Source organism: Apus apus, chromosome 17 (assembly GCF_020740795.1).
Source record: "Apus apus isolate bApuApu2 chromosome 17, bApuApu2.pri.cur, whole genome shotgun sequence".
Lineage (NCBI taxonomy): Eukaryota > Metazoa > Chordata > Aves > Apodiformes > Apodidae > Apus > Apus apus.
This window is the reverse complement of record NC_067298.1, coordinates 3,735,275-3,761,752: the sequence shown is the minus strand read 5'-3', so window position 1 is coordinate 3,761,752 and position 26,478 is coordinate 3,735,275. Positions and strand designations below refer to the sequence as shown.

Below are 26,478 nucleotides of genomic sequence, written 5' to 3'. Positions count from 1 at the left end.
GGCAGTTCAGGCTGCAGCAACCACATCATGACTGGGTGAAGGATCTAGTGGAGAGCTGGGCAGTTAAGCATCAGAATTAGCACTCTAGACTTCTAAAGACTGGGATTCGTCGTATTCAGGGAACTACCAGTTAAAACACCCTTGGCAGCAGCTGTGAAAGAGAAGACTGCTCAGGAGAGATGGTTAGGGTTTAAAGGAAGTTATTGAGGCCTCAGAAACAAACGACCTTGTTCTTCAAGAAGACAGTGAATTTCATCTTAGCTAAGTAGCTTCACTTCACTTCTTGGTGAACTTGATACAAAATTATGTAAGAGGTGGAGGAAAGGACTGGCAACAAAATAGGAATGTAACACATTGCTTAGGCACTTGGGGACATTAAGCATAAAAGTTCTGCATAGATGATGAAGAAAGACATTTCAGAGGAAATCTGTGTCTGCCACTGAATGTGGGAGCCCACCTAGTGAGAGATGACAGAGAAAGCACTTCAGTATGCAGCTTATTTTCTGTATTAGTCTTCACAGGCCAAGCTTGTCTCCAGGTGTCTGCACCTTCCAACAGAGTTTGAGAAGAAAAGGGATAACCAACAGTGGGAAGACCTAACCTACTACTTAGTGGAGCTGGAATTACTATGGGAAGCTGGATGTATTCATGTCCATCGGGCTGGGTCTGACTCATCAAAGGATGATGAAGAAGTTTGCCCATGTAATTGCAAGACCTGTGTTTGATATTGGTGAAAAATGATGACAGGCATGTCCCATGTGAATGGAAAGAGACTAATGTTATGCCCATCTTTTTAAAAGGGAGGAAAAGGATCAGTGAAACTTTAAGCTCCTCAGTTTCACTTTAATTATTTGAAAGATCACAGAATGTGTCCTCTTGGTACTTATTGCTATGGATGTGAAGGACAAGATAACCAAGAACAGCCAATATGTATTTCCCAGGGAAAAATAATCATGTTTGACCAACCTGATTGGTTTCTGTGATGAAGTGACTGTTGCCCTTCATCAGTTCCTGATAATTAGCAGGTCTATTTGTCTTGGACCTCTGCTATGGTATCATTAGGAGGTCTTCAGTCTACTGAAACTGAACTGCTTCCCTTTGATTCTTTATTTCTATGTGCTTTATAAAGACAATCATATTGGATTTTTGGGGCTATTTTAACTCCTTTAAGGATGTTATATTACACGTATTGCCATGGGTCAGTTCTTAAACAGCTTTACTTTCAGCTACATTCACAGCTGTATTTGAAACAGCTGCTTTTCCTCCACACCCTAACTAGTAGTTTCATCAATCACTTGCTGACAATGTCCATAAATACAGTTTTGACACAATGACCCAAAATAGCATTTTCCCTTTCTGCATGGAGTAGTTGTGGTCTCCTATTGGTGTTACATTCATTGCTCTAGCAGTCTGGTAGTTCTCTCTTAATTGCAGCTGCTGTTACTATCCTGAGAGGACAGCTGTTGAGAAATGAGGAGAGGCTTGGTGACAGGCCTCAAGCAGGAAACGTGAGGACTTGAATTCCCTGAACAGCATGAGAATGGAGAAATGTTAACACAGGACAGTGGTGGACATGGCAGGAGCTGGAAGGAATTTAGCTGCACAATTTCCACCTCTCTTGCATGCAATCTGTTGGATATGAGCCTACTGTTCAGCCAAGAAGGAAGAGAAGGCCATTGTTGGTCCATGTTCCAAATAACAGAATGCCTCATCTTTCTTCAAGGATCTGTGAGTGGTAGCTGAACATGCAGGGAAATTTGGCAGTCTTCTATTCCTAGATGAAGAATTATTTGGTGAAGGTTGTTTGATCAAACAAGACATTAAATGCCCTCCCTGTTACTGCATTGCACTAGGCAAGAATTCAAAATTACCACACTAGTCCTCCGGTAATGGGTAGCTCTTTTTCCTGATCTGTGTGAAAAGATGACCCTTCTGAGATATTCAGCTGTCACTTTAACTTATGTAGTGAGCTCTGAATTTGGATTCCAATCTGGGGGCCCAAAATGTGGGTGCTGCAGTGTGAGAGCACTCTTGGCAGGGGCTCCTACAGCACAGGGCATTGTCTGATGCTGTAGGCATATTCTGATGGCACAGCAGTGCTTGGATGAGGACTTACCAGAATGGATAATATCTGGAACTATATGCTGAGGTGATCTGTGTGACCCTGTGTGCAAGCATGGCAGGGTAAGTAAGGCATGTTATACTGGGGAGTTGTTGGGGAAGGGATGGGCTGTGGGAGTCTCTGGAACTTCAGATTTGATAGAGGGAAATTGCTAATTATGCAGACAATAACAGGAGCAAGCTTACATAAAATGCAAATCTAAAGCTTCAGAGAGTGAACAGTGAGAAAACAGAGGTTCTTGGAGAATCACTTAAAATAAAATATGCACAAAACCATATACTATCTATGCATGCACAAGAATACACTTCAATTTGATATCTCATATATCAGCTCAGGAATCTATTCAAGAGCTCCATTTCAAAGTAGACTCTCCCATTACTTGGGAGGCTTCCAACTCACTGTATTTCAAACTCTTTACATATTGAGAGTGTCCTATACAGAAACCTCAGCTATAATGCATTTTGACTTTCTGCTTTTTAAAAAATACCAGTGAAAATTAACTCTTAACAACAATTATTTGCTGGTTTTTTTTACATGTTTTTCCCATTCCTCTCAATGTATGTGTCCCTAAAGCATTGCAGACATTGCATGACTGTAAATTTGTGATATAAACATACCAAGGAAACTACCATGGATCAAGGAGCAAATCACTGGGAAGGCCAGCAATAGGATCCATAAGTCCCTGTATCCAAGTTCTCTAAGTGCCTTGAGTCGTCTAGATTCTCTCCTTAACACTCTTGACAAATTATTTATAGATGTATTCACATAGTAAGATGTAAAAATGTTCTAATTATATCATTCAAATCCAATGACAATTATGCCCTTAGTTTGCCAAACAATGCTTTACCAAAGAAGGTTTGCCAGAAATGTTATGACCGAAGAAAGAGGGAGTATCTACAGCATCTGCAGACCAGACACTATAAAATCTCCAAGGGATAAGTCTGGGCTGTCTCCACAGAAGGCTTCAAGGTAAGTGCATGCATTTTGTAAGCTTGAAGAAAGAGGACAATATCTTTGCAATATCCCATTCCATTTCTCCTGCCTCTAGCAACCATTTCCATGAGGAAAGATATTTATTTGCTCATGCAAACAAAACTTTGCAGTATAAATTCAATGCATATCTGTATTTTCATTCTAAAATTTGTCTCTGGGATTCTATGCAGCTCTAAGAAACAACTGCCATTCCTATTTTACAAATTTGGCTCATTTCCAGGTTACAAGTCTTTCTCCAAAGGTAGCACCCTGAATAATGCACTTCTAAACTACAGCCCAAGACAGGATTTCTATAAAGCTGCATGAGTTGTTTTTGTGAAGTCTCTTATACTTCTGCAGACTTTGCTTAGGCCAGACTGTTGAAAAATAGGGAGGATCTAAAAAGAGAAGTAAGTTTTCATTTTTAGCACACAAGGTAATACTTTTTACAAGTACTCTGTTGAAGATTCATTGGTTGTAATTGAGGATCTGAGCAGAAAGTGATATTCTCTGGCTGTAGATTCTTTTATGTGAAAACCTCAAATCTGGTTCTATTTACTGTCACAAGGCAGAAGATTAAGTCTCACTCTAGAGTGGGACTTAGGTACATTAAAGTTCAAATCAGAATGGATTTCAGTGATTACTTTTAAGAGATTCTGAGAAAATAGCTACAAATTTATTAGCTAAAGAGGGAGGAGTTTTCTCACTGATATACATTATATTTTCCTTCTCTGTCTTCTACAAACTTTTTTTTCCTCCACCAGACACCTCTGCTGACGTGCTTTCGATAGAGCGCAGCCATGGCCTCTGGAGATGCCGAGATGGCTGTTTTTGGGGAGGCAGCTCCTTACCTCCGGAAGTCAGAGAAGGAGAGAATTGCAGCCCAGAACAAGCCTTTTGATGCCAAGTCATCTGTCTTTGTGGTGCATCCTAAGGAATCCTTTGTGAAAGGGACAGTCCAGAGCAGGGAGTCCGGGAAGGTCACTGTCAAGACCGAAGGGGGAGAGGTGAGTGAAAAACAAGGCTGAAGGTCACCATTTGATTCCCAGTCTCAGCTCTTAGCTGACATACATGGATCTTTTGTTTCCTTGTCAGACCTTGACCGTCAAAGACGATCAGGTCTTCTCCATGAACCCCCCCAAGTATGATAAAATCGAGGACATGGCCATGATGACCCACCTCCATGAACCCGCTGTGCTGTACAACCTCAAAGAGCGTTATGCAGCCTGGATGATCTACGTAAGTACCAGCAGCAGCCTTCCTTTGGGCAGGCAGCAGGAACGGCTCTGCCAGGCTCAGTGGAAGCCAACGTGCTGTCTCCCTTCCTCCAGACCTACTCGGGTCTCTTCTGTGTCACCATCAACCCCTACAAGTGGCTGCCGGTGTACAACCCGGAGGTGGTGTTGGCCTACCGAGGCAAGAAGCGCCAGGAGGCCCCTCCACACATCTTCTCCATCTCTGACAACGCCTATCAGTTCATGCTGACTGGTGAGTGCTTGATTTCCTTGGAAATGTCATGACCTAACTGTAGAGCAATGTGTATTCTCTGGAAATATGGTGCAGCACTTAAAATATTGTGTGTGTGAAATTAATGAAATATTAATGCACTGAACTGTATTGGTCTGTTTGAACTGGGTGTCTGTGTTCCCATTGGGATCTGTAAAGACCTGGAGCTAAGGAAAATAACCTAGGAGTAAACTCCCTGGAAAGAAGGCACCTATTTTCTGTTGTACACTTTGTAATGGGATCTTGCATATATGCATAGATTTATGTATCAATTGCCAAACTAGTCTCAGCTGGAGAAGACAGAGTACAATAGTGTATCATCTACTGAGGGTGTATAGTCAGTTGAAATTTGCAAGCATCTGTGCTAAGAAGTAAACCAGAATATCTCTGCATTGAAGAGGTACATAAGCTTCACTTGATTATTATGCAAATGTCCTTAATGATGGAAAAGATGAGGGGGTGTTAAAAGTACATTCATCCTTTAATGGTCTGTAACTGTTACCTATATAACTGTAAATTCATTGCACCTTAAAGTGAAAAGTAAACCTCAGAAAACAATGTCAAGGAAAACATAAATCCTTTACCTTCCACCTCTTATTTTTTTCTTCCCCATGTGTGCATTGAAATCAAGGATTTGCAGGACTTTAGATCTTCTTTTCCTGTTTTTCGGTAGAACAGGATAAAGAACAGATAGGATCTGAAAAGGGGAATGATAGAGAAAAACGAAATGTTAACCTTTTCAATGTATGATCTCAGAATTATGTAATTTCACTATACATATAGGGGCTAAAAAAGAAAAAAAAAAGAGATGAAAAATAGTGGAAGAAGTTTGTCAGACACTTCTATTGTTCATGACACCATTAAATTTCTGTAAGATAACTGGGGAAAGCTTGAGCTTCATGCTGCCAAAACCCAACCTCAGCATTACATTTCACTGCATTTACTTCTCTAGAAGAGAGAAGTACATAACCTGATATGAAGACAATATCCTGAAAGGCATTATACTAGAAAAGGTACTTGGAAGCGATGTTTTTAGTGATCCAGTTGATAATACCTGAAGTACTGCTGGGAGCAGAAAAATAATCCTGGGTTTTCTCTGTCCCTGCACTCTCTGGGAGTTTCAGTTTATAATTTTCTTAGGTTTTGAGTCCTTTGTTATACACAAGCACGAGTAAAATCTTTCTTATCTCTGCCTCCTCCGCAGATCGCGAGAACCAGTCGATCCTGATCACGTACGTAGATCCCTGCTCAGGTCCCTGTGGGGCTGCCCAGGGCCAGGGGATCTCCTGCCTGACCACACGCTCTCTGCTTCTCTTGCCTTTGACAGCGGAGAATCCGGTGCAGGGAAGACTGTGAACACCAAGCGTGTCATCCAGTACTTTGCAACAATTGCAGCCAGCGGGGAGAAGAAGAAGGAGGAGCAGTCTGGCAAAATGCAGGTAAATTAACAGAGACTGGCTTGAATCAAAGCTTTCCTGTGTTCCTGACATGGTTTTGGAAAGGAGGCAGCAATAATTATGGTCCTGCAGGGAACGCTTGAGGATCAAATCATCAGCGCCAACCCGCTGCTGGAGGCCTTTGGGAACGCCAAGACCGTGAGGAACGACAACTCCTCACGCTTTGTGAGTTGGTGCTTTGGGGAAAATCTCTGAATTTGGGCAGAATCTCTGAATCTCAGACTGAAATGCTGCTTCTTGTGCTCAACAGGGCAAATTCATCAGAATCCACTTTGGAGCTACAGGCAAACTGGCTTCTGCTGACATTGAAACCTGTAAGAGGCTCCTCTGGCCTGATCCCATTCCTTCCCCAGTTCCCACCTCTACGTGTGGCCTTGTGCCTGACTCTTCCTGCCTTCCTTGCCAGATCTGCTGGAGAAGTCCAGAGTCACTTTCCAGCTCAAGGCAGAAAGAAGCTACCACATCTTTTATCAGGTCACTTCCAACAAGAAGCCTGAGCTAATTGGTAAGTAGATCACTAACTTTTTTTTGAAAGAATATAATTTGACAATATCCCATTGTGTCATCTGGAAAGCTCAAGTAACTTTAATTATTCCTGTTTGTTACTTTCAGACATGCTCCTCATTACCACCAACCCTTATGATTTCCACTTTGTGAGTCAAGGAGAGATCACTGTTCCCAGCATTGATGACAAGGAGGAGCTGATGGCTACAGATGTAAGTAACTTAACCGAACAGGTCATATGAGGGAGAGGAGCCCTGGCACAAATACATTTACTGTTTCTTGTTGCCAGAGTGCCATTGACATCCTGGGCTTCACTGCTGATGAAAAGACAGCCATCTACAAGCTGACAGGGGCTGTCATGCACCATGGGAACTTGAAGTTCAAGCAGAAGCAGCGAGAGGAGCAGGCAGAGCCTGATGGCACTGAAGGTCTTTAGCAAGTGTCTCGGTTTTGAAAAGATACTTCTTTTAGACAAGACAAAGACTGTAGCTTAAGCAAGTGACAACTAAGTAATGTTTCTTCTAGACTCCATCAAGCTGTAAACTTGATTCTCTGACGCCTGGCCCATTGGTTCTCCAGGTCTCTGCGTGATGAATAATTTTGGTATAAGACTAGAAAGAAAGCAGGGAGTCTCATATTCATGCCTGAAAAAGGATGAAAGCAATGCATTGTCTTGAAGATGATTTGTAGAAACCGAAGGTCAGGAAGTGCTGTAGAGTCTGAATCCTGAAGACAGCAAGAATTAGCCTTGTAGTTTGGACTCAGATAATTTTGTGCAGTGTTGTAACAGTGGACATTGCTATTACTTTTGAGTAACAGGCTAAAAATTTTAGGAATTGTCCAGTATTTATTTGTCTCTTACTCTTTTCTGGTATTCAGTGGCTGACAAGACTGCCTACCTAATGGGTCTGAACTCAGCAGACCTGCTCAAGGCTCTCTGCTACCCCCGAGTCAAGGTTGGGAATGAATATGTGACCAAGGGGCAAACTGTGCAGCAGGTAGGAAAAAAAGTGGTAACCTGGAACGTGCTTTGATGGTTCCTGTTGATTGTCCTCTGCCGTGTATAGTAATTTCCAAATCTTTCTCCTTGCTGTAGGTGAACAATGCAGTGGGTGCTCTGGCAAAGGCTGTCTATGAGAAGATGTTCCTGTGGATGGTTGTTCGTATCAACCAACAGCTGGATACCAAGCAGCCCAGACAGTACTTCATTGGTGTCCTGGACATTGCTGGCTTTGAGATCTTTGATGTAAGGAGCACAGTTTTCCTAGCATTTTCATAAAAGGTCAATTGAGAATGAAGGGAATTTTGCGATGTGTTTTATAGAAGTTGTATCTTTGAACACTTGCAGGGATTTTAATCCTGTAAAAAAACCCCACCAAAACCAAATAAACAAAAACCAGAACTAATCTCCTAATTACACTGAATTTGAAACCTGTCTGAAGGCAAAGCCAGTCCTACAGAGATAGCATAGCAAAACTACACAGGAAGAGGTCTTGTATTTAAAATATCACCCATGATGAAAATAGGATTGCACAAGAAAGCACCTTGCTGTTATTGCTGAATCTTGATAATGTCACATCCTTTCATGTCTGGCAGTTCAACAGCTTTGAGCAGCTGTGCATCAACTTCACCAATGAGAAACTGCAACAGTTCTTCAACCACCACATGTTCGTGCTGGAGCAGGAGGAGTACAAGAAGGAGGGAATTGAATGGACATTCATTGACTTCGGGATGGACCTGGCTGCCTGCATTGAGCTCATTGAGAAGGTATTCTTTGTGTTGAAGGGCATTATATGTTGGATTTTCCATACTTGCCAACAGACATACTGAAGAAGCATGTGAGAATATTCTGGTTTTTTAATGTGTATACCCTGAGGAAGTGTTTTTGGAGATCACACTTAGATATCAGGACTTCTGGTGAGAGTATTCATTTCCAGATTTTTAAAAGAAGTTATAAAAGACTGTCACGTTCTGTAAGTCCTCATCAGTAAAGAAGTTTTATGAAGAGGACAGTATTTTCTGATGTAATAATTTTTTCATAGGCAAAGGTGTTTACATAAGTTCAAGTGAAACAGTATCACAGCTGAGCCTTAGTTAATTATTGTCATGAAATGCATGGGAACAGTTCTTTTCTTCTGACTCCAGCAGCTTTCCAACCAAGGAACGTCTTCTTTCTAATCTGTTTCTCCTTCTTGTCTGTTGTCATGCCTTCCAGCCCATGGGCATCTTCTCCATCCTGGAAGAGGAGTGCATGTTCCCCAAGGCAACTGACACCTCTTTCAAGAACAAGCTCTATGACCAGCACCTGGGCAAGTCCAACAACTTCCAGAAGCCCAAGCCTGCCAAAGGCAAGGCTGAGGCCCACTTCTCTCTGGTGCACTATGCTGGCACAGTGGACTACAACATCTCTGGCTGGCTGGAGAAGAACAAGGACCCTCTGAATGAAACTGTCATTGGGTTGTACCAGAAATCATCTGTGAAGACCCTGGCCTTACTCTTTGCCAACTATGGTGGAGCAGATGCAGGTCAGCTCAGTGAAAATTGCATTTTTGGTGTGGGACCATGATACAGAACTAAAGAAGCAACCCCCAAACATTTAAAGCTGTTCTGTGTTCTGTAGTCTCCAATAGGCAACATCCTTATTTTAATACTCTTTTATTTTCTTCCATTTACAGAATCTGGTGGTGGCAAAAAGGGTGGCAAGAAGAAGGGTTCTTCTTTCCAGACTGTCTCAGCTCTCTTCCGGGTACAGGAATGCATTGATTATCTATTTTAATCCAATGAAAGGGGGCTAGTTAATATTAAATTTGAAAGGGCTATTTTGCATTATTTTAATGGGGATACATTCTTTGGAAATTCCACATAAGGTTTTCCATTATCAGTTTCAATGCAGTGTCCAATGATGTGACAAGGAGGAATGGGCACAAACTAGAGCACAGGAGGTTCAAGCTAAACATAAGGAAATTTACTGTGAGGGTAACAGAGCACTGGAACAGGCTGCCCAGAGTGAATATGGAGTCTCCTTCTCTGGAGACATTCAAAAGCCATCTGGACATGTTCCTGTGTGAGCTACTGTAGTTGAACTTCCTCTAGTAGGGGGGTTGGACTACATGATCTTCAGAGGTCCCTTCCAACCCTGACCACTCTGATTTTTATATTTTTATTCAGAGTCATCTTATAAGCATTCTGCAATGGGATATTTATATGATTTGAAAAAAACCCCCTCACTTTTTTAACTTAAGTAGATTGACTTTAGAAGGTCAAATATGAAAAACCTGTAAGTTAGCTATTTGTATGAAAGTGTGAAATTGTATATTATTTTCCACTGGAATTATGTCCAGTATCTTCAAACAGAAGAAATACTTGCTTTAGGCTTTGCCTAAATGCACGGAGACCCAGCTAATTTTGAGAAGTTGTAAAGTCATTACTATGGCTTGATGCATCAAACACTGGACATAGGAAGCTCACATTGCTAACTGATCCCTCTAGGAGAACTTAAACAAGCTGATGACCAATCTACGGAGCACTCACCCCCACTTTGTCCGTTGCATCATCCCAAATGAAACAAAAACACCTGGTAAGATGCTCAAGCAGAAAGAGGACTTGCTCTGATACAGCCATTCCCAGGCACTGGGAATTGTGGTGTTCATGTCTGCTCTCAACTGCCAGGTGCCATGGAGCACGAGCTGGTGCTGCACCAGCTGCGGTGCAACGGAGTGCTGGAAGGGATCAGAATTTGCAGGAAAGGATTCCCCAGCAGGGTTCTCTACGCTGACTTCAAGCAGAGGTGAGAGCTCTGCTCTTCTCAGCATCATTAGAGCAATGTTGGTTCATCTGCAGAGGCTCATTCAGGCTGGACTCCATTGTCAGCTCTGTGGAGCTGTTAGGGTTCAGCAGCTAGTGTGTGTTGGTTGGGAAAAACCAGCCTTATGGTCCTGTCTCTTTTCACAGATACAAGGTGCTTAATGCCAGTGCCATCCCAGAGGGACAATTCATTGATAGCAAGAAGGCTTCTGAGAAGCTTCTTGGGTCAATTGATGTGGATCACACCCAGTACAAATTTGGACACACCAAGGTACAAACCCTCCTTGACTCACTCACCCTGTGCCTGTGCTTTGCTCTGCCTGTCAGTGACCTGCTGCAACACTCCCTCTCTCCAGGTGTTCTTCAAAGCTGGGCTGCTGGGGCTCCTGGAGGAGATGAGGGATGAGAAGCTGGCACAGCTCATCACCCGCACACAAGCCAGGTGCAGAGGCTTCCTGATGAGAGTGGAGTACCAGAGAATGGTGGAGAGGAGGTAGACATTCCTCATCTTCTGTTAAAGTCACTGTACTTGGAGGAAAGTGTTGGCACTGGTTATACTGAAAATATTTGATGTATATTTTCTGCTTCAGGGAGTCCATCTTCTGCATCCAGTACAACATTCGTGCATTTACAAATGTCAAGCACTGGCCCTGGATGAAGCTGTTCTTCAAGATCAAGCCCTTGCTGAAGAGTGCAGAGTCTGAGAAGGAGATGGCCAACATGAAACAAGAGTTTGAGAAAACCAAGGAGGAGCTTGCAAAGTCTGAGGCCAAGAGGAAGGAGCTGGAGGAGAAAATGGTGGTCCTGCTGCAGGAGAAAAACGATCTGCAGCTCCAAGTGCAGGCGGTGAGTGTATCACCAGAAAAGGAGGCTTCAGAGTGTCTTTACTAAGTAGAGGGTCAGACTAGAATCCAAATGTCAGGTATGTGGTGAATTATCCATCATCTCTATGTGAAGTTTAGGAAACAAATGTCTGGCAGCAGAATAGTTAATGCAAAGAAGAAGGGGGCTCCAAGTGGGAGCCCATGTGCTTGCCTTGGGAGGAATGTGGCAGACAGAACTGGCCAACATAAAATACTCAGAGCAAAGTTCTGCTCAAACCCCCAACTTGCTCTGAGCCAGTGAATCCTGCAGGGCTCATTTCTATCTCACCAGGATGTGCAACAATTAATTAATTTTGGAGCATAAAGGCAAGTCAGGTGCAGGAAAAGCCATTTGCCTTTTGCTTAATAACTAGTGGTTAATCACTCAGTACTTGGGAAATACAGATTCAAATTTCTCCTTCGTCTTCAAATATATAGACAGAGTTCTTGTTTCCAAGAAAAAGTCATGACATCTTTGGATGTGTGTGTGCTTCTTCTTTTGTCAGTTGTTAATTACACAAAAGAACTGTGAATGCTTTAGACTTAACTGGTATAAAGCAAGATCATATACAAAATGTATAATGGAGCAGAAGGTTTTGGGTTTTTTGAACATCGTACTTGTTGAATCTCTAATCTTGATTTGCTGTAATAGTTCCCCTTCAAGCAATGTTCTATGATAGTAAAATTAAAGCATTTTAACACACACTTATACAGAAAAGTTCAAAAAACAAATCAGGAAAATCTGTATCTTTCCACCAGGAAGCAGACAGCTTGGCTGATGCTGAGGAAAGGTGTGACCAGCTCATCAAAACCAAAATCCAGCTGGAAGCCAAAGTTAAAGAAGTGACGGAAAGGGCTGAGGATGAGGAGGAAATTAATGCTGAGCTGACAGCCAAGAAGAGGAAACTAGAGGATGAATGTTCAGAGTTGAAGAAAGATATTGATGACCTTGAGCTAACACTGGCCAAGGTTGAGAAGGAAAAGCATGCCACTGAAAATAAGGTCTGAGGCAGAAGATGTCACGCTCACTCCAGAAAAGACATCTCTCTTGTTGTATGGTATAAAGTTTTAAACAACATATTTATCTGCAATTGCTCCCTTTTTCTCAAAGGTGAAAAACCTCACAGAGGAGATGGCAGCCCTGGACGAGACCATTGCCAAGCTGACAAAAGAGAAGAAAGCCCTCCAAGAGGCCCATCAGCAGACACTGGATGACCTGCAGGCAGAAGAGGACAAAGTCAACACTCTGACCAAAGCTAAGGCCAAGCTGGAGCAGCAAGTGGACGATGTAAGCACACAGACACACAGCAAGAACAGCACAGGTGTGGAGTGAGACCTGGCTGGCAGAGCACTGAAGGTCTTGTTTGTTGTAGCTGGAAGGGTCCCTGGAGCAGGAGAAGAAACTGCGTGTGGACCTAGAGAGAGCTAAGAGGAAACTTGAAGGAGACCTGAAGCTGGCCAATGACAGCATCATGGATTTGGAAAACGATAGGCAGCAGCTGGATGAGAAACTGAAGAAGTAAGTGTGGCTGTGGGGCCCTGAGGGCCGGGCTGGTTTTGACCTTGGGGGGTTTTGTTGCGGCACTAAGACGGTTTGCTTTGCCCCAAGGAAAGACTTTGAAATCAGCCAGATCCAGAGCAAAATCGAAGATGAGCAAGCCCTGGGCATGCAGTTACAGAAGAAGATCAAGGAGCTGCAGGCAAGTGTCTGTTCCTTCTGCTCCCTCTCTCCAGTGTCGGGTCAGGTGGGAGGAGGGCCTGGGCGTGAAGGGTTGTTGCTGCTGTTCCCCAGGCTCGTATTGAGGAACTGGAGGAGGAAATTGAGGCCGAGCGAACCTCTCGGGCCAAAGCAGAGAAGCATCGGGCTGACCTCTCCAGGGAGCTCGAGGAGATCAGCGAGCGCCTGGAAGAAGCAGGAGGAGCTACTGCAGCTCAGATCGAGATGAACAAGAAGCGCGAGGCAGAGTTTCAGAAGATGCGCCGTGACCTGGAGGAGGCCACGCTGCAGCACGAAGCCACGGCTGCCGCCCTGCGCAAGAAGCACGCGGACAGCACAGCTGAGCTGGGGGAGCAGATCGACAACCTGCAACGGGTGAAGCAGAAGCTGGAGAAGGAGAAGAGCGAGCTGAAGATGGAGATTGACGACCTGGCCAGTAACATGGAGTCTGTCTCCAAGGCCAAGGTACAGAGTTTCTGTCAGGTTACCACCCTGCCACGTGTGACCTGATACCTGATTTTGAACCTTTTGATTAGGCTGTGCTATCAGACACAGGCCTTTTGTATTTAGTCATGATATAATTTGATAGTGTTCCTTCCATGCATGCATTTGCTTTCTAGGCAAACCTGGAGAAGATGTGTCGCACTCTGGAAGACCAGCTGAGTGAGATTAAGACAAAGGAAGAGGAGCATCAGCGCATGATCAATGACCTCAATGCTCAAAGAGCTCGTCTGCAGACAGAAGCAGGTAACAGCCCCCACAGCCCTCCACAATGGGAGAGTCTGTAACCAACATTGACAAGAAAAGTAGTGATATTTGACTCAAAGTGGTCGAATACTCTGTAAGGGGACACACAGTGCTTTAAAGGCACAAGGGTTTAGCATTGCCTTTTAAATGACAGCGTATCTATAAAATTTCTCAAGGTGAATATTCACGCCAGGTGGATGAAAAAGATGCTTTGATATCTCAGCTATCCAGAGGCAAACAGGCATTTACTCAACAGATTGAGGAACTAAAGAGACATTTAGAAGAAGAAATAAAGGTAAAGTTACTTCCTGGAGGGGCTTTGACTTGGGATTCAGATTCCATTTTTTTTCAGGATATTTCCTACTCACATAAAATCAGAATATATAAGCCATGTTATTTTAATTTGGGAGGTTTCAAACTACATGGACACTTTTGCCACCTCCCTCTCTAGGGTGGGAAGAAAAGTTGAGGAGGGCATTGCTTCCAACCTGAAACTGAGATAGGGAAAGACATCTTTAGGTTTAAGGTTGAGATGTATCTAAAAAACTGCACTTCTTAATTGTGCTTTTCTGTAATGGAAGCTGAAATTTTAGAAGATATTTAAAAGGATTCAACAAGAGCTTCATAGTTGTCATTTATAGTTAATACATCAAGGTAAGATACTAGACACCTATGAATGAAGTAATTAAAACCTATTTGGAATCAATATACCTTTTTTCCTTGGGCTGACATTAAATGTGAAATTCAAAGCCTTTTCAACAACTTTGCCTAAGTTAACATTCTACTTTCTCACAGGCAATTAATGATATCAATCCCACTCTCTACCCAGGCCAAGAACGCCCTGGCCCACGCCTTGCAGTCTGCTCGCCACGACTGTGACTTGCTCCGGGAACAATATGAGGAGGAGCAGGAAGCCAAGGGGGAGCTGCAGCGTGCCCTGTCCAAGGCCAACAGCGAAGTGGCCCAGTGGAGAACCAAATACGAGACGGACGCCATTCAGCGCACCGAGGAGCTGGAGGAGGCCAAGTACGTGGGGAGTAGGATGTCAAGTGGCTGGGGAAGACTGAGGATGTTTAGGGAAACTGGAAGTTGGAGGCTCAGAGAGTGGGACAGGACAAGGATTAGACTGTCTTTGTGATAGATGAGAGAGAGGGAGCGAGAGGAAAAGTGTAGATTGGAAGGACAAACATTGTCTTTAGGGCTAGAAAAGCTAAGAGAGGCCAAATACTCAGGAGGTGCTAGGACCCTTTAGGCTGCTTGCAGCCTTGGGACAGAAAAAACACCTGACAGGTGCTAGGCTCAAAGGCCCTGAAGTGGCCAAGTGCCCCCTCCTTGACAAGCCACACTTGCCTCGCTTCTCTGGAGCTGTGCTTATCTCCTCCCAGGAAGAAGCTGGCACAGCGGCTGCAGGATGCAGAGGAACACGTTGAAGCCGTCAATGCCAAATGTGCTTCCCTGGAAAAGACCAAGCAGAGGCTGCAGAATGAAGTGGAGGACTTGATGATTGACGTGGAGCGCTCAAACGCTGCCTGTGCAGCTCTGGATAAGAAGCAGAGGAACTTTGACAAGGTGTGTTGGGCTGCAGGCGTGGGGCTGGGGAGCAGGGCATCCCCTCCTGGCTGCCACATGCACACTCAGGCCCCATTTCTCTCCAGATCCTGGCAGAGTGGAAGCAGAAGTATGAGGAGACGCAGGCTGAGCTGGAAGCCTCCCAGAAGGAGTCTCGCTCTCTCAGCACTGAGCTGTTCAAGATGAAGAATGCCTATGAGGAGTCCTTGGACCACCTGGAGACGCTCAAGCGCGAGAACAAGAACTTGCAGCGTAAGTCCCTGGCCCTCTGCTGCTGGCAGGGCTTTCTGACTCTCCAGCTCTCCCCACTGCTGCACACGGGTCTGTGCCTGCAGCTCTGCAGAGATGCCTGTCACCCTGGTGGGGCAGGGCCCTTCCCATCTGGCTCTGTGCCTGACCAGGCCCTTGGTCTTGGTTCCCACAGAGGAGATTTCCGACCTGACGGAGCAGATTGCCGAGGGAGGAAAGGCGATTCATGAGCTGGAGAAAGTCAAGAAGCAGATTGAGCAGGAGAAGTCTGAAATCCAGGCTGCTCTGGAGGAAGCTGAGGTACGTGCCCATAATCAGTGGTGTCTGCACTCAGAACAGAAGTAACGGGGAAATGTGGCTAGAAGCTGCTTGGCCCCTCTCTGTTCTTGCTGGGCAGCACGGCCAGCTGAGATGACCTGAAATATTCAGTCACTACCTAGAAAGGAAGCAGTAGCATTATTGGTGTTGCCAATGTTTGTGTCCACTTGTGCAGGCCTCCCTGGAACATGAGGAGGGGAAGATCCTGCGCCTCCAGCTTGAGCTCAACCAAGTGAAGTCAGAGATTGACAGGAAGATAGCAGAGAAAGATGAGGAGATTGACCAGATGAAGAGAAACCACCTGCGAATTGTGGAGTCCTTGCAGAGCAGCCTGGATGCTGAGATCAGGAGCAGGAATGAAGCCCTGAGGCTGAAGAAGAAGATGGAAGGAGACCTGAATGAAATGGAGATCCAGCTCAGCCACGCCAACCGCCAGGCTGCAGAGGCACAAAAGAACCTGAGGAACACACAGGGAGTGCTCAAGGTCTGTTCAGCAAAGCTACAGACAGACAAATGCCACCCCTGACAGTTTTGGCACCCAAGCACACACAGTCACACTGCAATTGCTCTTGCCTCTTTTCCAGGATACCCAGATACACCTGGATGATGCTCTGAGGACTCAGGAGGACCTGAAGGAGCAGGTGGCCATGGTGGAGCGCAGAGCAAACCTGCTTCAAACTGAAGTTGAGGAGCTTCGGGCAGCCCTGGAGCAGACAGAGAGGACGAGGAAGTTGGCTGAGCAGGAGCTTCTGGATGCCACGGAACGTGTGCAGCTCCTCCACACCCAGGTCAGGGTGTGGTGCCAAAAGCAGTTGTGTAGACCCTTAAGAAACACAGAGTGCTGCTAAATGCCAGAGGTTGGAGAGCACTGGAATGGCCTTTTTACTGCTGTCCACATGGAAAGGCCTGCTGAGCACCCATCTCCTGAGCTCACCACTCACATTTTGTAAACAACCTTTGAAAAAAGAGCTGCAGATTTTGAATTGCAAGCTTGAAGAGTAAGGGCTCAGACTGTAGGTTTGGTATTGCAGGCCTCAGAAGACAACTCTTGGAATCTCTTCTTGTGCAGAACACCAGCTTGATCAACACCAAGAAGAAGCTGGAAACAGACATTGCCCAAATTCAGGGTGAAATGGAGGATACGATCCAGGAAGCCCGTAATGCTGAAGAGAAGGCCAAGAAGGCCATCACTGATGTGAGCTGGGGGGGTCTTTCAATGCTTTATAGGAGTGCCTTCTTCTGAAAAGTCTCCATTCCCAAAATGGCTTGTGCTTTTTGCCTCACCAGGCAGCCATGATGGCAGAAGAGCTGAAGAAGGAGCAGGACACCAGTGCCCACCTGGAGAGGATGAAGAAGAACCTGGACCAGACAGTGAAGGACCTGCAGCACCGTCTGGATGAGGCTGAGCAGCTGGCCCTGAAGGGGGGCAAGAAGCAAATCCAGAAGCTGGAGGCCAGGGTGTGTAGGGCTTGGATTTGTGTGTGAGTGAAGATGTGAGTCAGCAGCCAGCAGGGAAGCTCCAAAGATGGGCTTCTCATTGCAGGTGCGGGAGCTGGAAGGGGAGGTTGATGCTGAGCAGAAGCGCAGCGCTGAAGCCGTGAAGGGTGTGCGCAAGTACGAGAGGAGGGTGAAGGAGCTGACCTACCAGGTAAGGCAGGAGGCCTCCTTGGGCTGGCAGAGTGTTCTGACAGCAAGTCAGGTTGTGCAGCCACCATCCCCAAGGGCAGCAGTTAACCTCACATGGTGCAGAACCAGCCTCTACTTTTCTTCCCTCTTTGCCAACCGCTCTAGTCTGAGGAAGACCGGAAGAACATTCTGCGGCTGCAGGACCTGGTGGACAAGCTGCAAATGAAGGTGAAATCCTACAAGAGACAAGCTGAGGAGGCTGTAAGTATTGCATGTGTTGGTAACAAACAAAACTTTGAGGAGTAACACAAATGATATGGGAAATAACTTTTTTTTTTTTGAAAGCATCGAAGCTGTTTTCAAGTGCATGGAAAGAAAGGTCAGTTATCTGAGAATGTAACAGGAAGCTCCTCCTTGTAAGGTGGTTACCCGTGAGAAAGATAACTCTAGGAAAAGCATCCTTAGAGCATGGTTGACATAGTTTTCTTTTGGTTGTGCTCCTGTCAGGTTTAAACTAAGAGATGTCCTGCAAACCTTTTTTGAAGGAGGGCAGACTGAGGGACATATCTCACAATGAGTCTCTCAGCTGATAATCTTTTCAGTGAAGTTCCTCTCTGCATAGGCCAGTGTAGAGAGGTTTTGTTGCCCTTTGATGAATAAAATTTGTGAGAGGGACATGGTTGGGTTCTAACTGACTCATGCCCTCTAAGTCCTTCATTTCGTATCAGAAAGTGCAGACCTAGAACACTGAGCCAGAACAGGACACAGATAGGTGTGTCTTATCTCCTGGACTGGAAATAAGCTTCAATATCTTCTGCAAAGCAATGTTCTTCGTAAGAGAAAATGATGAGATACTTGACTACAGAGAGTAGTTTGAAAAGGGTGGATTGTGAGGGATGTTGTATGGTTGTGGAAGACATGGAAGTCATGGCAGACACATTGGAAGGAGAAGCTATACTTGCCTAGTGGAGAGTGGCAGGAGGAGGCAGGTACTTCCTAAGGCTACTAACCTTTGGGGAGTATCCAGGCTCTTTCTTAGTAATGCTTCTCTTTCTTAGCCCTAACCTTTCAGTGTAAACAATAGCAAACTGCAGCCCAAACAGCTTTTTCTTGACAGTTAAAACTAGAGAAAGCTGTGCTGTCCATTCTCCTTTGCACATTCCAGAGAACAGAACTGCAATAACCATTCAAAAGTTCCTTCAGTGGGTTTAGATGTGACATTCCAAACAAGGGAAGATGAGGTCTGTGTGAGGCTTCTGGGTCATCAGTGGTGGGTGGGAGATGGAGGTCTGTCCTTTCACATGGGAAGTGCCACGGTCCTGCAAGACCAGGGTGAGGGAGGAGTGGAACCCCAGCCCAGGGCTCCTCCCCACCAACTCCCTCTCCCTGCACAGGAGGAATTGTCCAACGTCAACCTCTCCAAGTTCCGCAAGATCCAGCACGAGCTGGAGGAAGCCGAGGAGCGGGCTGACATTGCAGAGTCACAGGTCAACAAGCTCCGGGCCAAGAGCAGGGAGTTTCATGGCAAGAAGATAGAAGAGGAAGAGTGAGGGTGTCATGAGGCAACAAAGTGACCTGAGGATGCACAAAATGTGAACCTCTTGGTCGCTTTTCTTCTGCAATGAGTCTCTGTACCCACCCCCATGTCTAGAGAATAAAGACTGTAGATTCCTGTGCATACAGGCTATGAACAGTGCCTTCTTTGGGTTTGTTTCTGACCAAGCCTGGGGTGTAGCATTGCAGCACAGGTTTTCTTGCTTTTCCTGGCTGGGGGAAGGGAGAAGCAACCTCTGGATTGAGGCCCTGCCAACTTAGAGGCTGGCCACTCCAGTGGAGAAGACTACTGAGAGTCCAGGCTGTGCTGTCTTCTGTCTCCAGCAGCTCCTTGCCCTGTTCCTGCCCTCCCATATTCTTCATGCTTCTCCCATTGCCTTCCAGCACAGCTGACTTCTCATGTCAGAGGCAAGAGGGGGTGATCCCTTTCTTTTTCCTCTCCCTCCTTGTTTGTGATCCTGGCAGTCACAAACCCTAAACATCAGTCTCTGTGTAAGTTATCAGAAGTCACAGTACACTGCACCATGAAGGACCAACCAAGAGTTCCTTGGCAGGGAGGATTTTTGGTGCACAGAGCACTCTGATGACACCTTGTCAGTGCCTCTGAATTGTGCCATCTCTCTTACCCTAGATTCCCTCAGCTGCTGCCACCACCTGCTCCTAGTTTCTCTGCAGTGGACAAAATGCTGCCTGGGGCCATGTGCAGGAAGGACAGCCCCTTGGGGCCCATTTCTTGCACGCTGTGTGGCACCAACACACCTCCTCAACACGTCATCTCCAAGGTCAGCCTTGTCCCCTCTCACACCACAGGCTGCACCTGGCATCTCCTTGGGCAAGAGGAAAGAAGAAAACTGATGGGTGCAGCCCTCCATTCCTCCCTCACATACCTGTACCTCACTTGGCCTCTCTACAGGTTAAACAGAGCCAGTATTTTTGGGATGAAGGGAAGAAGGGAAGGGGGAAATTCTTAAACACCTTTTCCTTCCTTCAGACCCTGACCTGAAGAGCAGAGGCACAGTGGGCACATACAGCTGTGAAGTCTCCTGTGCTCTGTCAGCCATCTCAGCTGGATTATTCTGACACAATCATCAAGCCTTGCCTCTACTTTGGGTGGAAGACACATGGACAGTGCCAAGGTATGTTGGACACAAGCCCACTGATGTCTGCCTAAGGTGATGTTTTACCAGGTCCCTGTTTCAAGTAACTTCTGTCTCTTAGTTTCAGGGAGACCACCCAGCATTGGAGGATTTTTGCAGAAACCCCCAAGAGTGAAGGGCTGTGTGTGCAGTGAATCAAGTGCAGGTTAGTGGGGCCTGAGGGCTATGAGGTTAATTTGGAAATCCTTTCAGCAATATCAGAGCTCCCTACCTGTTCCTCCAGCTGAGTGCAGGCTGCAGGGTCCCTTGATGCAGAAGGATGTGGAGGCAAAGAGCAACACATGGGCAGCAACTGGGGAGTGAGGTGCAGCTGGCACTGAAAAGAAACAAGCAGCAGGCTCAGGAGCAGAGGCCAGGACATGGGTTGATGTTGAAACTTGTGGCAGTCCCCAGCTTTCCAGCTCTGTGCGCTAGCAAGTGCAGAGGTAGTTCCTCCATGGGGCACTGAGCCCTGCAGGGGCTGAAGGGATGCAGGTGGTGCAGAAAAGGATTTTACCCGGGGAAAAAACAACTGTCTGCTGCCATCTGGCTGCTGCCACCTTGCCTCTGATCTCTTCCACACTGCAGACTCGCTGCTGGCACAACTGGTCACCGACCAGCAGGTGGTGGTGCTCACTCAGCACCCTGAGCTGACCCTCGGGGAGCAGCAGCTCTGCTCAGGGTGCACTCATTTTTTTGCAAGGAAACTGTGTGTATGATAGGGGAGTTCAAGTGCGTGAGTCACACCCTTTGTGGCAGGAAAATTAATGGTGTGATAAAGGTAACTCAATTAAATGTGATATATTTTCTAAAAGGAGTGTTAAACAAAAGTAATTTAAAAAACATAAAAACGCAGTTTTAAATAGTGATGTTTAGGACTGTGACCCAAAACGAACTGCTCCTAATACAAGTGATTGAGTTGCCTTTTCCGTGAGCAGAGCTGCCTGCTCCGGAGGGTCATGTTCATGGTGCTGAACCAGTGCCACCTGCTGACTGGTGAACACTGTCCCAGCAGGGAGGTGGCACTGCAGAAGTGTCTGACAGCAGCTGGTGGCAGTTCCATGGCAGCAGCCAGGCCCCTGAAGGTGATGGGAAGTGGTGAGGACTGACACTGCTTGGTCTAAGCTTGTAAAAGTCAAAGCCTGAGGCTTGGTCTCCAAAGATGCTCACACTGCTGGGGAGTTGCAGCCAACAGCTCCCCAGCTCTGCTCCTATGGCAGCGATTTCCAAAGGGCTCTCACCTTGCCTGGCTCCCAAGTGCAGCCTCACCAGAGCAGCAGCCCTCACAACAGGGTCCTCCTGCTTCCAGTGTCACTAGTGAGCACTGGTGAACAGAACCTCTGTCAGTGCTGCCTGAAGAGAGCAGTGGGAGAAGGCTCTTTAGGAGCAATTTGCAATCACCAAGGGTCTTACGAAAGCCACCCAAGACCTTGCGAAGATGCCAGACTAGTTCTCCTTTCTCAGGCCATTGAGCACTTTTTCCCAATGGCTCCCTAGCAGACTCTCAACCTTGTCCATCCCTCCTGATCCCCTGCAGTCTTTCTCCATGCCTGACAGCATGCATTGGTCTGCCACTACAGCCAGGTTCTCTTGTGGGGACACTTGCTTGCCCAAACCCACCAGTGACCTGAATGCTCCTCTTGGGTGGCTTGAGAATCTCTAGTCTCACCTTCAGGCTTCTCTAAAGCTTCCAGTGGGGCTGGGTAGAGTCTAGATGACACACAAGATATTGTGAGTGTCCCAGTTTGCTGTAATGGCTGGTGCAAGCATCAACTTCTGAGTCTCTGTGCAATCCTGCTTTACAGACCCTGCACCATCCTTTACCTCCCACTGTCTCCACCGCAGCACCCTGAGGATGTGTCATGGCAATGAAGTCCTGCAGCCAGCAAAGCCAGGCACAGGGAAGGGAGAAGAAGGCAGGCATGAAGAGGAGTGAGCAGGCTGACAGCTTCTGGCTACACTGGTAAGTGTGACACCTGGAGGTGGCTTCTTTGATGACTTGTACAAAAGAACTGTCACCAAAGGCACTGGGGGAAAAGGACAGGGAAGTCTCTGAAGAAGTAGCCTGGATGTTGCCCATGCCCAGAGGATCAGCCTGTCACTTGCCTCCCTTCCTCCTCAGTCTCAAAGGCTCAAAATAGCCCTGGTCTCGCAGGACTCCTGCCTGGGGTCATGCCTGTTTGTGTGGCTGACACGCTCCACTCATGGCGCCCCAAGACATTCCTGGGCGGGTCGGTTGCCTTCTATATCTCAGCACAAGGTGCTGCCACGTAGGAGCTGGACAGCTGTGCTGTGTCCTGAGATGGCAGGTGCTATTCTTGCTCCAGAGAGACTCGCACAGCTCCTTCCTCAGCTGAAATGTTAAAAACCAGAAGCAGGCCCTGGGGTGCTCTCCCTGGGAAGAGCATAAACCTCCCAGCCCACGCACTAGACCAGGTTGCCCAGAGCTCCATCCAACCTGGCTTTAAACACTTCCAGGGATGGGGCTTCCATAACTTCCCTGGGCAAGCTGTTCCAGTGTCTGACCACCCTCACAGAAAAGAATTTCTTCCTAATCTCTAAAGCTCCCCTCTTCCAGTTTAAATCCATTCCCCCTTGTCCTCTCCCTCCCTGCCCTTGTCCCAAGCCCCTCCCCAGCTTTCCTGGAGCCCCTTCAGGCACTGGAAGGTGCTCTGAGGTCTCCCTGGAGCCTTCTCTTCTCCAGGCTGAACACTCCAGCTCTCCCAGCCTGGCTCCAGAGCAGAGCTGCTCCAGCCTTCCAATCATCTTTGTGGCCTCCTCTGGATTCCCTCAATGAGCTCCATGTCCTTCTTATGTTGGGGGCTCCAGAACTGGCCACAGAGCTCCAGGTGGGGTCTCATGAGAGCTGACTGAAGTGGGAGAATCCCCACCCTTGACCTGCTGGCCACACTTCTTTTGATGCAGCCTAGGGCATGGTTGGTTTCTGGGCTCCAGCACACATTGCTGGCTCGTGATGAGCTTCTCATCAACCAACACCACCAAGTCCTTCTCCTCTGGGCTTTTTTTGATCCATTCTCCACCCAGCCTACTCAGGTGCAGAACCTTGCTCTTGGGGAACCTGTCCTGGGATTCCTGTTAAATTTTAAAGCCATATTCAGTGCCACACTTGGGAACTGCACCATGTACCTGCCCCATGAGCTGCTATTTTAACCACACTGTGGTTAGCATGACTTTCTGCTCTGGGTACCTCATATGGCTGCTACATTGCAGACTTTGTCAATGGCCTTAGAGCTTGTGGGAGAGTCAAGCCTTGGCCTCCAAGCACTTTGGCAAGGCAAAACCTGAGCAGAATTAAAAGTAGCTCTGGGAAATTGCAGAAGTTGTTTCAGGTTTTCAGAAGGAAATTTCATGAAGAGGAACAAAGAACAAAGCACTTTTAGGAAGATGAGATGAGGTAGACACATGCATTGTTTATGGCTGTTGAACTAAGAAATAAAGGAAGTGGGGCTTGTAAAATATCTCAAATTAACATTGGAGGAAAAAAAAAGACTTTTTGAATATTTTTGAATATTTATAGGCAATTTTTTTGGTCTGTGTTGGTGTTTGGATGTTATTCTTGCAGACCTGGAAAGTTTCTGTAGTAGGAAACATTTCAATGAGTTGGTTTGGCAATTATTTGAATAAGAAAAACAGTACCTTTATTTTGGAACTTACTATATTAGTGAAGTTGTGCTCTTCCTGAAGCCCTCTTTAGGTAGATTATTCTAGTCCAACATATTGTCCTGCATTTGAATAACAGTGTAGCTTTGTTGAGGATTCACTACCTTACTAGGACATGTGTAGAACACCAGTGAGAAACTAAATTTGTTTTTTCTTGACTTGTGATTATCTGATATGTGTTCAGGTCAGAGGTTGCTTTGCAGTGATGTACTATTTTTAGAGTTGTCTGTCATCTGATCAGTCCTAGTGCAAATGTCCTGAAAAATATGTTGGGTCACAATGGCCACGAAGAAAGACCTCTCAGAGGAAAGCTTAAAGATGCAGTTAATGAGCTCAAATAGAGCTTCTATCACATATGGGTGGCAGGGGATTGGCAAGGGGTCTATGGAGCACAAAAGCAGTGTTGGAATACCAGTAATAGTAGCACAAATGATTGCAAATATTTCCAGTCAGAAAGTCTTTGTCAATAGTCAGCAGTTGTCACTGCGAGCTTCTCAAACACCCCAGACAAGGAGGAAATCACCAGGCACCTGAGCTTTGCTGTCCAGGTCTCATGTCATGGCTCTTACACCTCCCACAGAATAGATCCCCTTGGTCCCACCCTGCCAGCAGCACAGCCCCAACATCAGCATGATACTGCTGGGAGAAAGGCAGTTCAGTGCAGATGGAGGTTTTGGAATTGGAGCCCAAAGAGGTGAAGTCCATGCTCAGCTAACACGTGGGTCAGACAGCACGGTGGGGTCATGAGGATGGCTCTGCCCTGAGGGTCTACAAGTGAATCTGCTTCCACAGGATATGGCCAACTGGAAGGATTTGTCAGAGAGCTGAAGAGACTGATCTGTTCTGCCTGGCATGGCAGTGGCCAGGTGGAGTGGTCACTGCACATGTAGCTGATTAGGCTAATACTACAATAGGCTAATTTTGGAGGAACACCAAAATATCCTGCTCTCCAGTGAGAGGTGTTTTTTTATTCTCCAAACTGAAAGCAAGTTTTGAGAATCCTCTTGTCTCGATGTGAATAATGAATATGGGAATTACTAATAGAAAATCTCACATGTTATCAACACTGCAAACTCTTCCTGCACTTGAGAATGCCTTGTGTATTTAAGTAGTTTAATGTTCAGAAGTCTTTCTTGTTTTAAGGAGAAAGCAGATAAAAATTCAGGGTACAATTGTAGCATCCACTTATAGCAGCAAAAAGCTAGGTGTGAAAATCTGAACAAATCTATCTCCATAGTATAGCCTCTCCCTGCTTCTCTCACAGGTGTATGGTCAACAGGGAAACAAGCCCCTTAATCAAGTGTCTGATAATTTTAGTTTATCTTGCTGTCCTCATGACTTCTCCTGTCATGTCATTCTCCAACTCCTTTTGCATTTTCCTTCCCCTTCCATTGCTGTCAGAGCCTGTCCACCCCACTCACCTGTTCTGAAACTGAAGCTGTTTGGCTGCTTTGGCATCTGATGTAAAGGGCATCCTGAATGTCACTTCCTTGGCCAGGGACCTACAGCTCACATGTCTTTCTCTGACATTTGCTGTGGAGATAGAAGGAATTTGAGTAACCATAGAAATCTCATGCACTCTCAAGAGTTGTTTCTCTGTAAACTTAGAGAGCTGTATGTTAACTGTCTCTAATCTCTAGCTGATTTTGCCTTCCATCTTGAATTTTCCTTGCAAGATTGTTACTTTTATTCAGTGGTCAGCAAGGCTGCTACTTTTATTTAGTGGTCAGCCACTTGGTGTCATTAGAGCAAAGCATTCCTGGGCTTAAGATCTACTGTTGAAACTTCTCAGTCAAAGTAACTTCCTTTTTCCTTACTCTGGGGTCAAATAATAACTGTATCAAGCACTGTAGAAATCAGTCTCCACACAAAGGAACAGGATTAGAAGACAACAAGGCCCCCTTGTTCCATTCATAGCTAACCTGAGGTACGAGGAGCTTCTGAACAGCAACGGACACAGGTTAGTTCACTTGAGTTTTGTCTTTCCAACAGCCAAATCAGCAACTGTCACAACATATCTTAACTATTAGCAGGTTTGTTAATATTTTATTTGTTAGGCTCATCACTGGCATTTTTCTAGAAGCAAGTCCCAGCTCCTTTTCTACTCCATCTTTTTCAGCACTGCTCACCTGGAATGGTAACTCAGATCCCTGAATGACACTTTTTACCCGGCTAAACCACAATCCCTCAGGTTAGATACGTGATGCCAGGAACAGAGAAAGCACTTATCATATTCCACTTAATACAACACAAAACATGCCTTTCAGCAGAATAAAAAGAACTTTTTCATGTGAAAAGTGTCCTTACCATCTCTAGGTTCCAGTACCCAGCCACATCTTAGCAGAAGTGTTAGAATGAGAAGCTTTGCACCAGAGAGAATTAGTGTTCCAGCATTTCTTCTTGTCTCATGCCAGGATTCTTGTGAGGTCTTATTTTACCCATGGATCTTCAGTATGAGGCTACACATTCCTTATCAGTCTGTTCACTAAGGATCCGCAGGCACAAAGATACCTCTTGGCATGTTTTATAAATATTAACAGCATAGCTGAGAACAGCATTTGCAAGCTGTAAATCCTGTCAGGAACTTCCTTCAAGATTAGTGTAAAAATCTAACACCAAGTGGTAAACAAAAATTTAACATCTTTAATATTTA

At 45.9% G+C, this 26,478-nt stretch overlaps 1 protein-coding gene and 1 long non-coding RNA gene across 6 annotated transcripts in view; one reads left to right on the top strand and one right to left on the bottom strand.

Annotated features, from left to right (window-relative positions):
- Positions 1 to 26,478, bottom strand: part of LOC127391681 (uncharacterized) — a 184,778-nt gene that overhangs the window by 34,133 nt on the left and 124,167 nt on the right. The window contains exons 1-3 of one of the 2 annotated variants that reach the window (XR_007891102.1): positions 10,663 to 10,767; positions 5,185 to 5,297; positions 3,946 to 4,078 (exon numbers count right to left, since the gene is read on the bottom strand). This is a non-coding gene — a long non-coding RNA (uncharacterized LOC127391681). Of the gene's footprint in view, positions 1 to 3,945; positions 4,079 to 5,184; positions 5,298 to 10,662; positions 10,768 to 26,478 lie in introns of those variants that run through there. The other variant, XR_007891103.1, reaches the window with a different exon arrangement.
- Positions 1 to 26,478, top strand: part of LOC127391662 (myosin heavy chain, skeletal muscle, adult-like) — a 71,832-nt gene that overhangs the window by 22,212 nt on the left and 23,142 nt on the right. Inside the window, exons 1-38 of one of the 4 annotated variants that reach the window (XM_051634671.1) lie at positions 3,880 to 4,101; positions 4,190 to 4,333; positions 4,426 to 4,582; positions 5,805 to 5,832; positions 5,928 to 6,039; positions 6,130 to 6,222; positions 6,308 to 6,371; positions 6,464 to 6,562; positions 6,670 to 6,773; positions 6,851 to 6,989; positions 7,441 to 7,559; positions 7,658 to 7,807; positions 8,158 to 8,328; positions 8,777 to 9,086; positions 9,237 to 9,307; positions 10,051 to 10,138; positions 10,231 to 10,348; positions 10,513 to 10,636; positions 10,722 to 10,858; positions 10,956 to 11,211; positions 11,988 to 12,230; positions 12,340 to 12,516; positions 12,602 to 12,747; positions 12,838 to 12,928; positions 13,021 to 13,410; positions 13,566 to 13,692; positions 13,869 to 13,987; positions 14,522 to 14,718; positions 15,078 to 15,261; positions 15,348 to 15,513; positions 15,686 to 15,810; positions 16,004 to 16,312; positions 16,413 to 16,616; positions 16,898 to 17,023; positions 17,116 to 17,286; positions 17,372 to 17,476; positions 17,620 to 17,715; positions 18,849 to 19,073. In XM_051634671.1, coding sequence (XP_051490631.1) covers positions 3,895 to 4,101; positions 4,190 to 4,333; positions 4,426 to 4,582; positions 5,805 to 5,832; positions 5,928 to 6,039; positions 6,130 to 6,222; positions 6,308 to 6,371; positions 6,464 to 6,562; positions 6,670 to 6,773; positions 6,851 to 6,989; positions 7,441 to 7,559; positions 7,658 to 7,807; positions 8,158 to 8,328; positions 8,777 to 9,086; positions 9,237 to 9,307; positions 10,051 to 10,138; positions 10,231 to 10,348; positions 10,513 to 10,636; positions 10,722 to 10,858; positions 10,956 to 11,211; positions 11,988 to 12,230; positions 12,340 to 12,516; positions 12,602 to 12,747; positions 12,838 to 12,928; positions 13,021 to 13,410; positions 13,566 to 13,692; positions 13,869 to 13,987; positions 14,522 to 14,718; positions 15,078 to 15,261; positions 15,348 to 15,513; positions 15,686 to 15,810; positions 16,004 to 16,312; positions 16,413 to 16,616; positions 16,898 to 17,023; positions 17,116 to 17,286; positions 17,372 to 17,476; positions 17,620 to 17,715; positions 18,849 to 19,004 — 5,823 coding nt within the window. In that variant the 5' untranslated portion in view covers positions 3,880 to 3,894 and the 3' untranslated portion in view covers positions 19,005 to 19,073. Of the gene's footprint in view, positions 1 to 3,879; positions 4,102 to 4,150; positions 4,334 to 4,425; positions 4,583 to 5,804; positions 5,833 to 5,927; positions 6,040 to 6,129; positions 6,223 to 6,307; positions 6,372 to 6,463; positions 6,563 to 6,669; positions 6,774 to 6,850; positions 6,990 to 7,440; positions 7,560 to 7,657; positions 7,808 to 8,157; positions 8,329 to 8,776; positions 9,087 to 9,236; positions 9,308 to 10,050; positions 10,139 to 10,230; positions 10,349 to 10,512; positions 10,637 to 10,721; positions 10,859 to 10,955; positions 11,212 to 11,987; positions 12,231 to 12,339; positions 12,517 to 12,601; positions 12,748 to 12,837; positions 12,929 to 13,020; positions 13,411 to 13,565; positions 13,693 to 13,868; positions 13,988 to 14,521; positions 14,719 to 15,077; positions 15,262 to 15,347; positions 15,514 to 15,685; positions 15,811 to 16,003; positions 16,313 to 16,412; positions 16,617 to 16,897; positions 17,024 to 17,115; positions 17,287 to 17,371; positions 17,477 to 17,619; positions 17,716 to 18,848; positions 19,074 to 26,478 lie in introns of those variants that run through there. The other 3 variants (XM_051634670.1, XM_051634668.1, XM_051634669.1) reach the window with 3 other exon arrangements.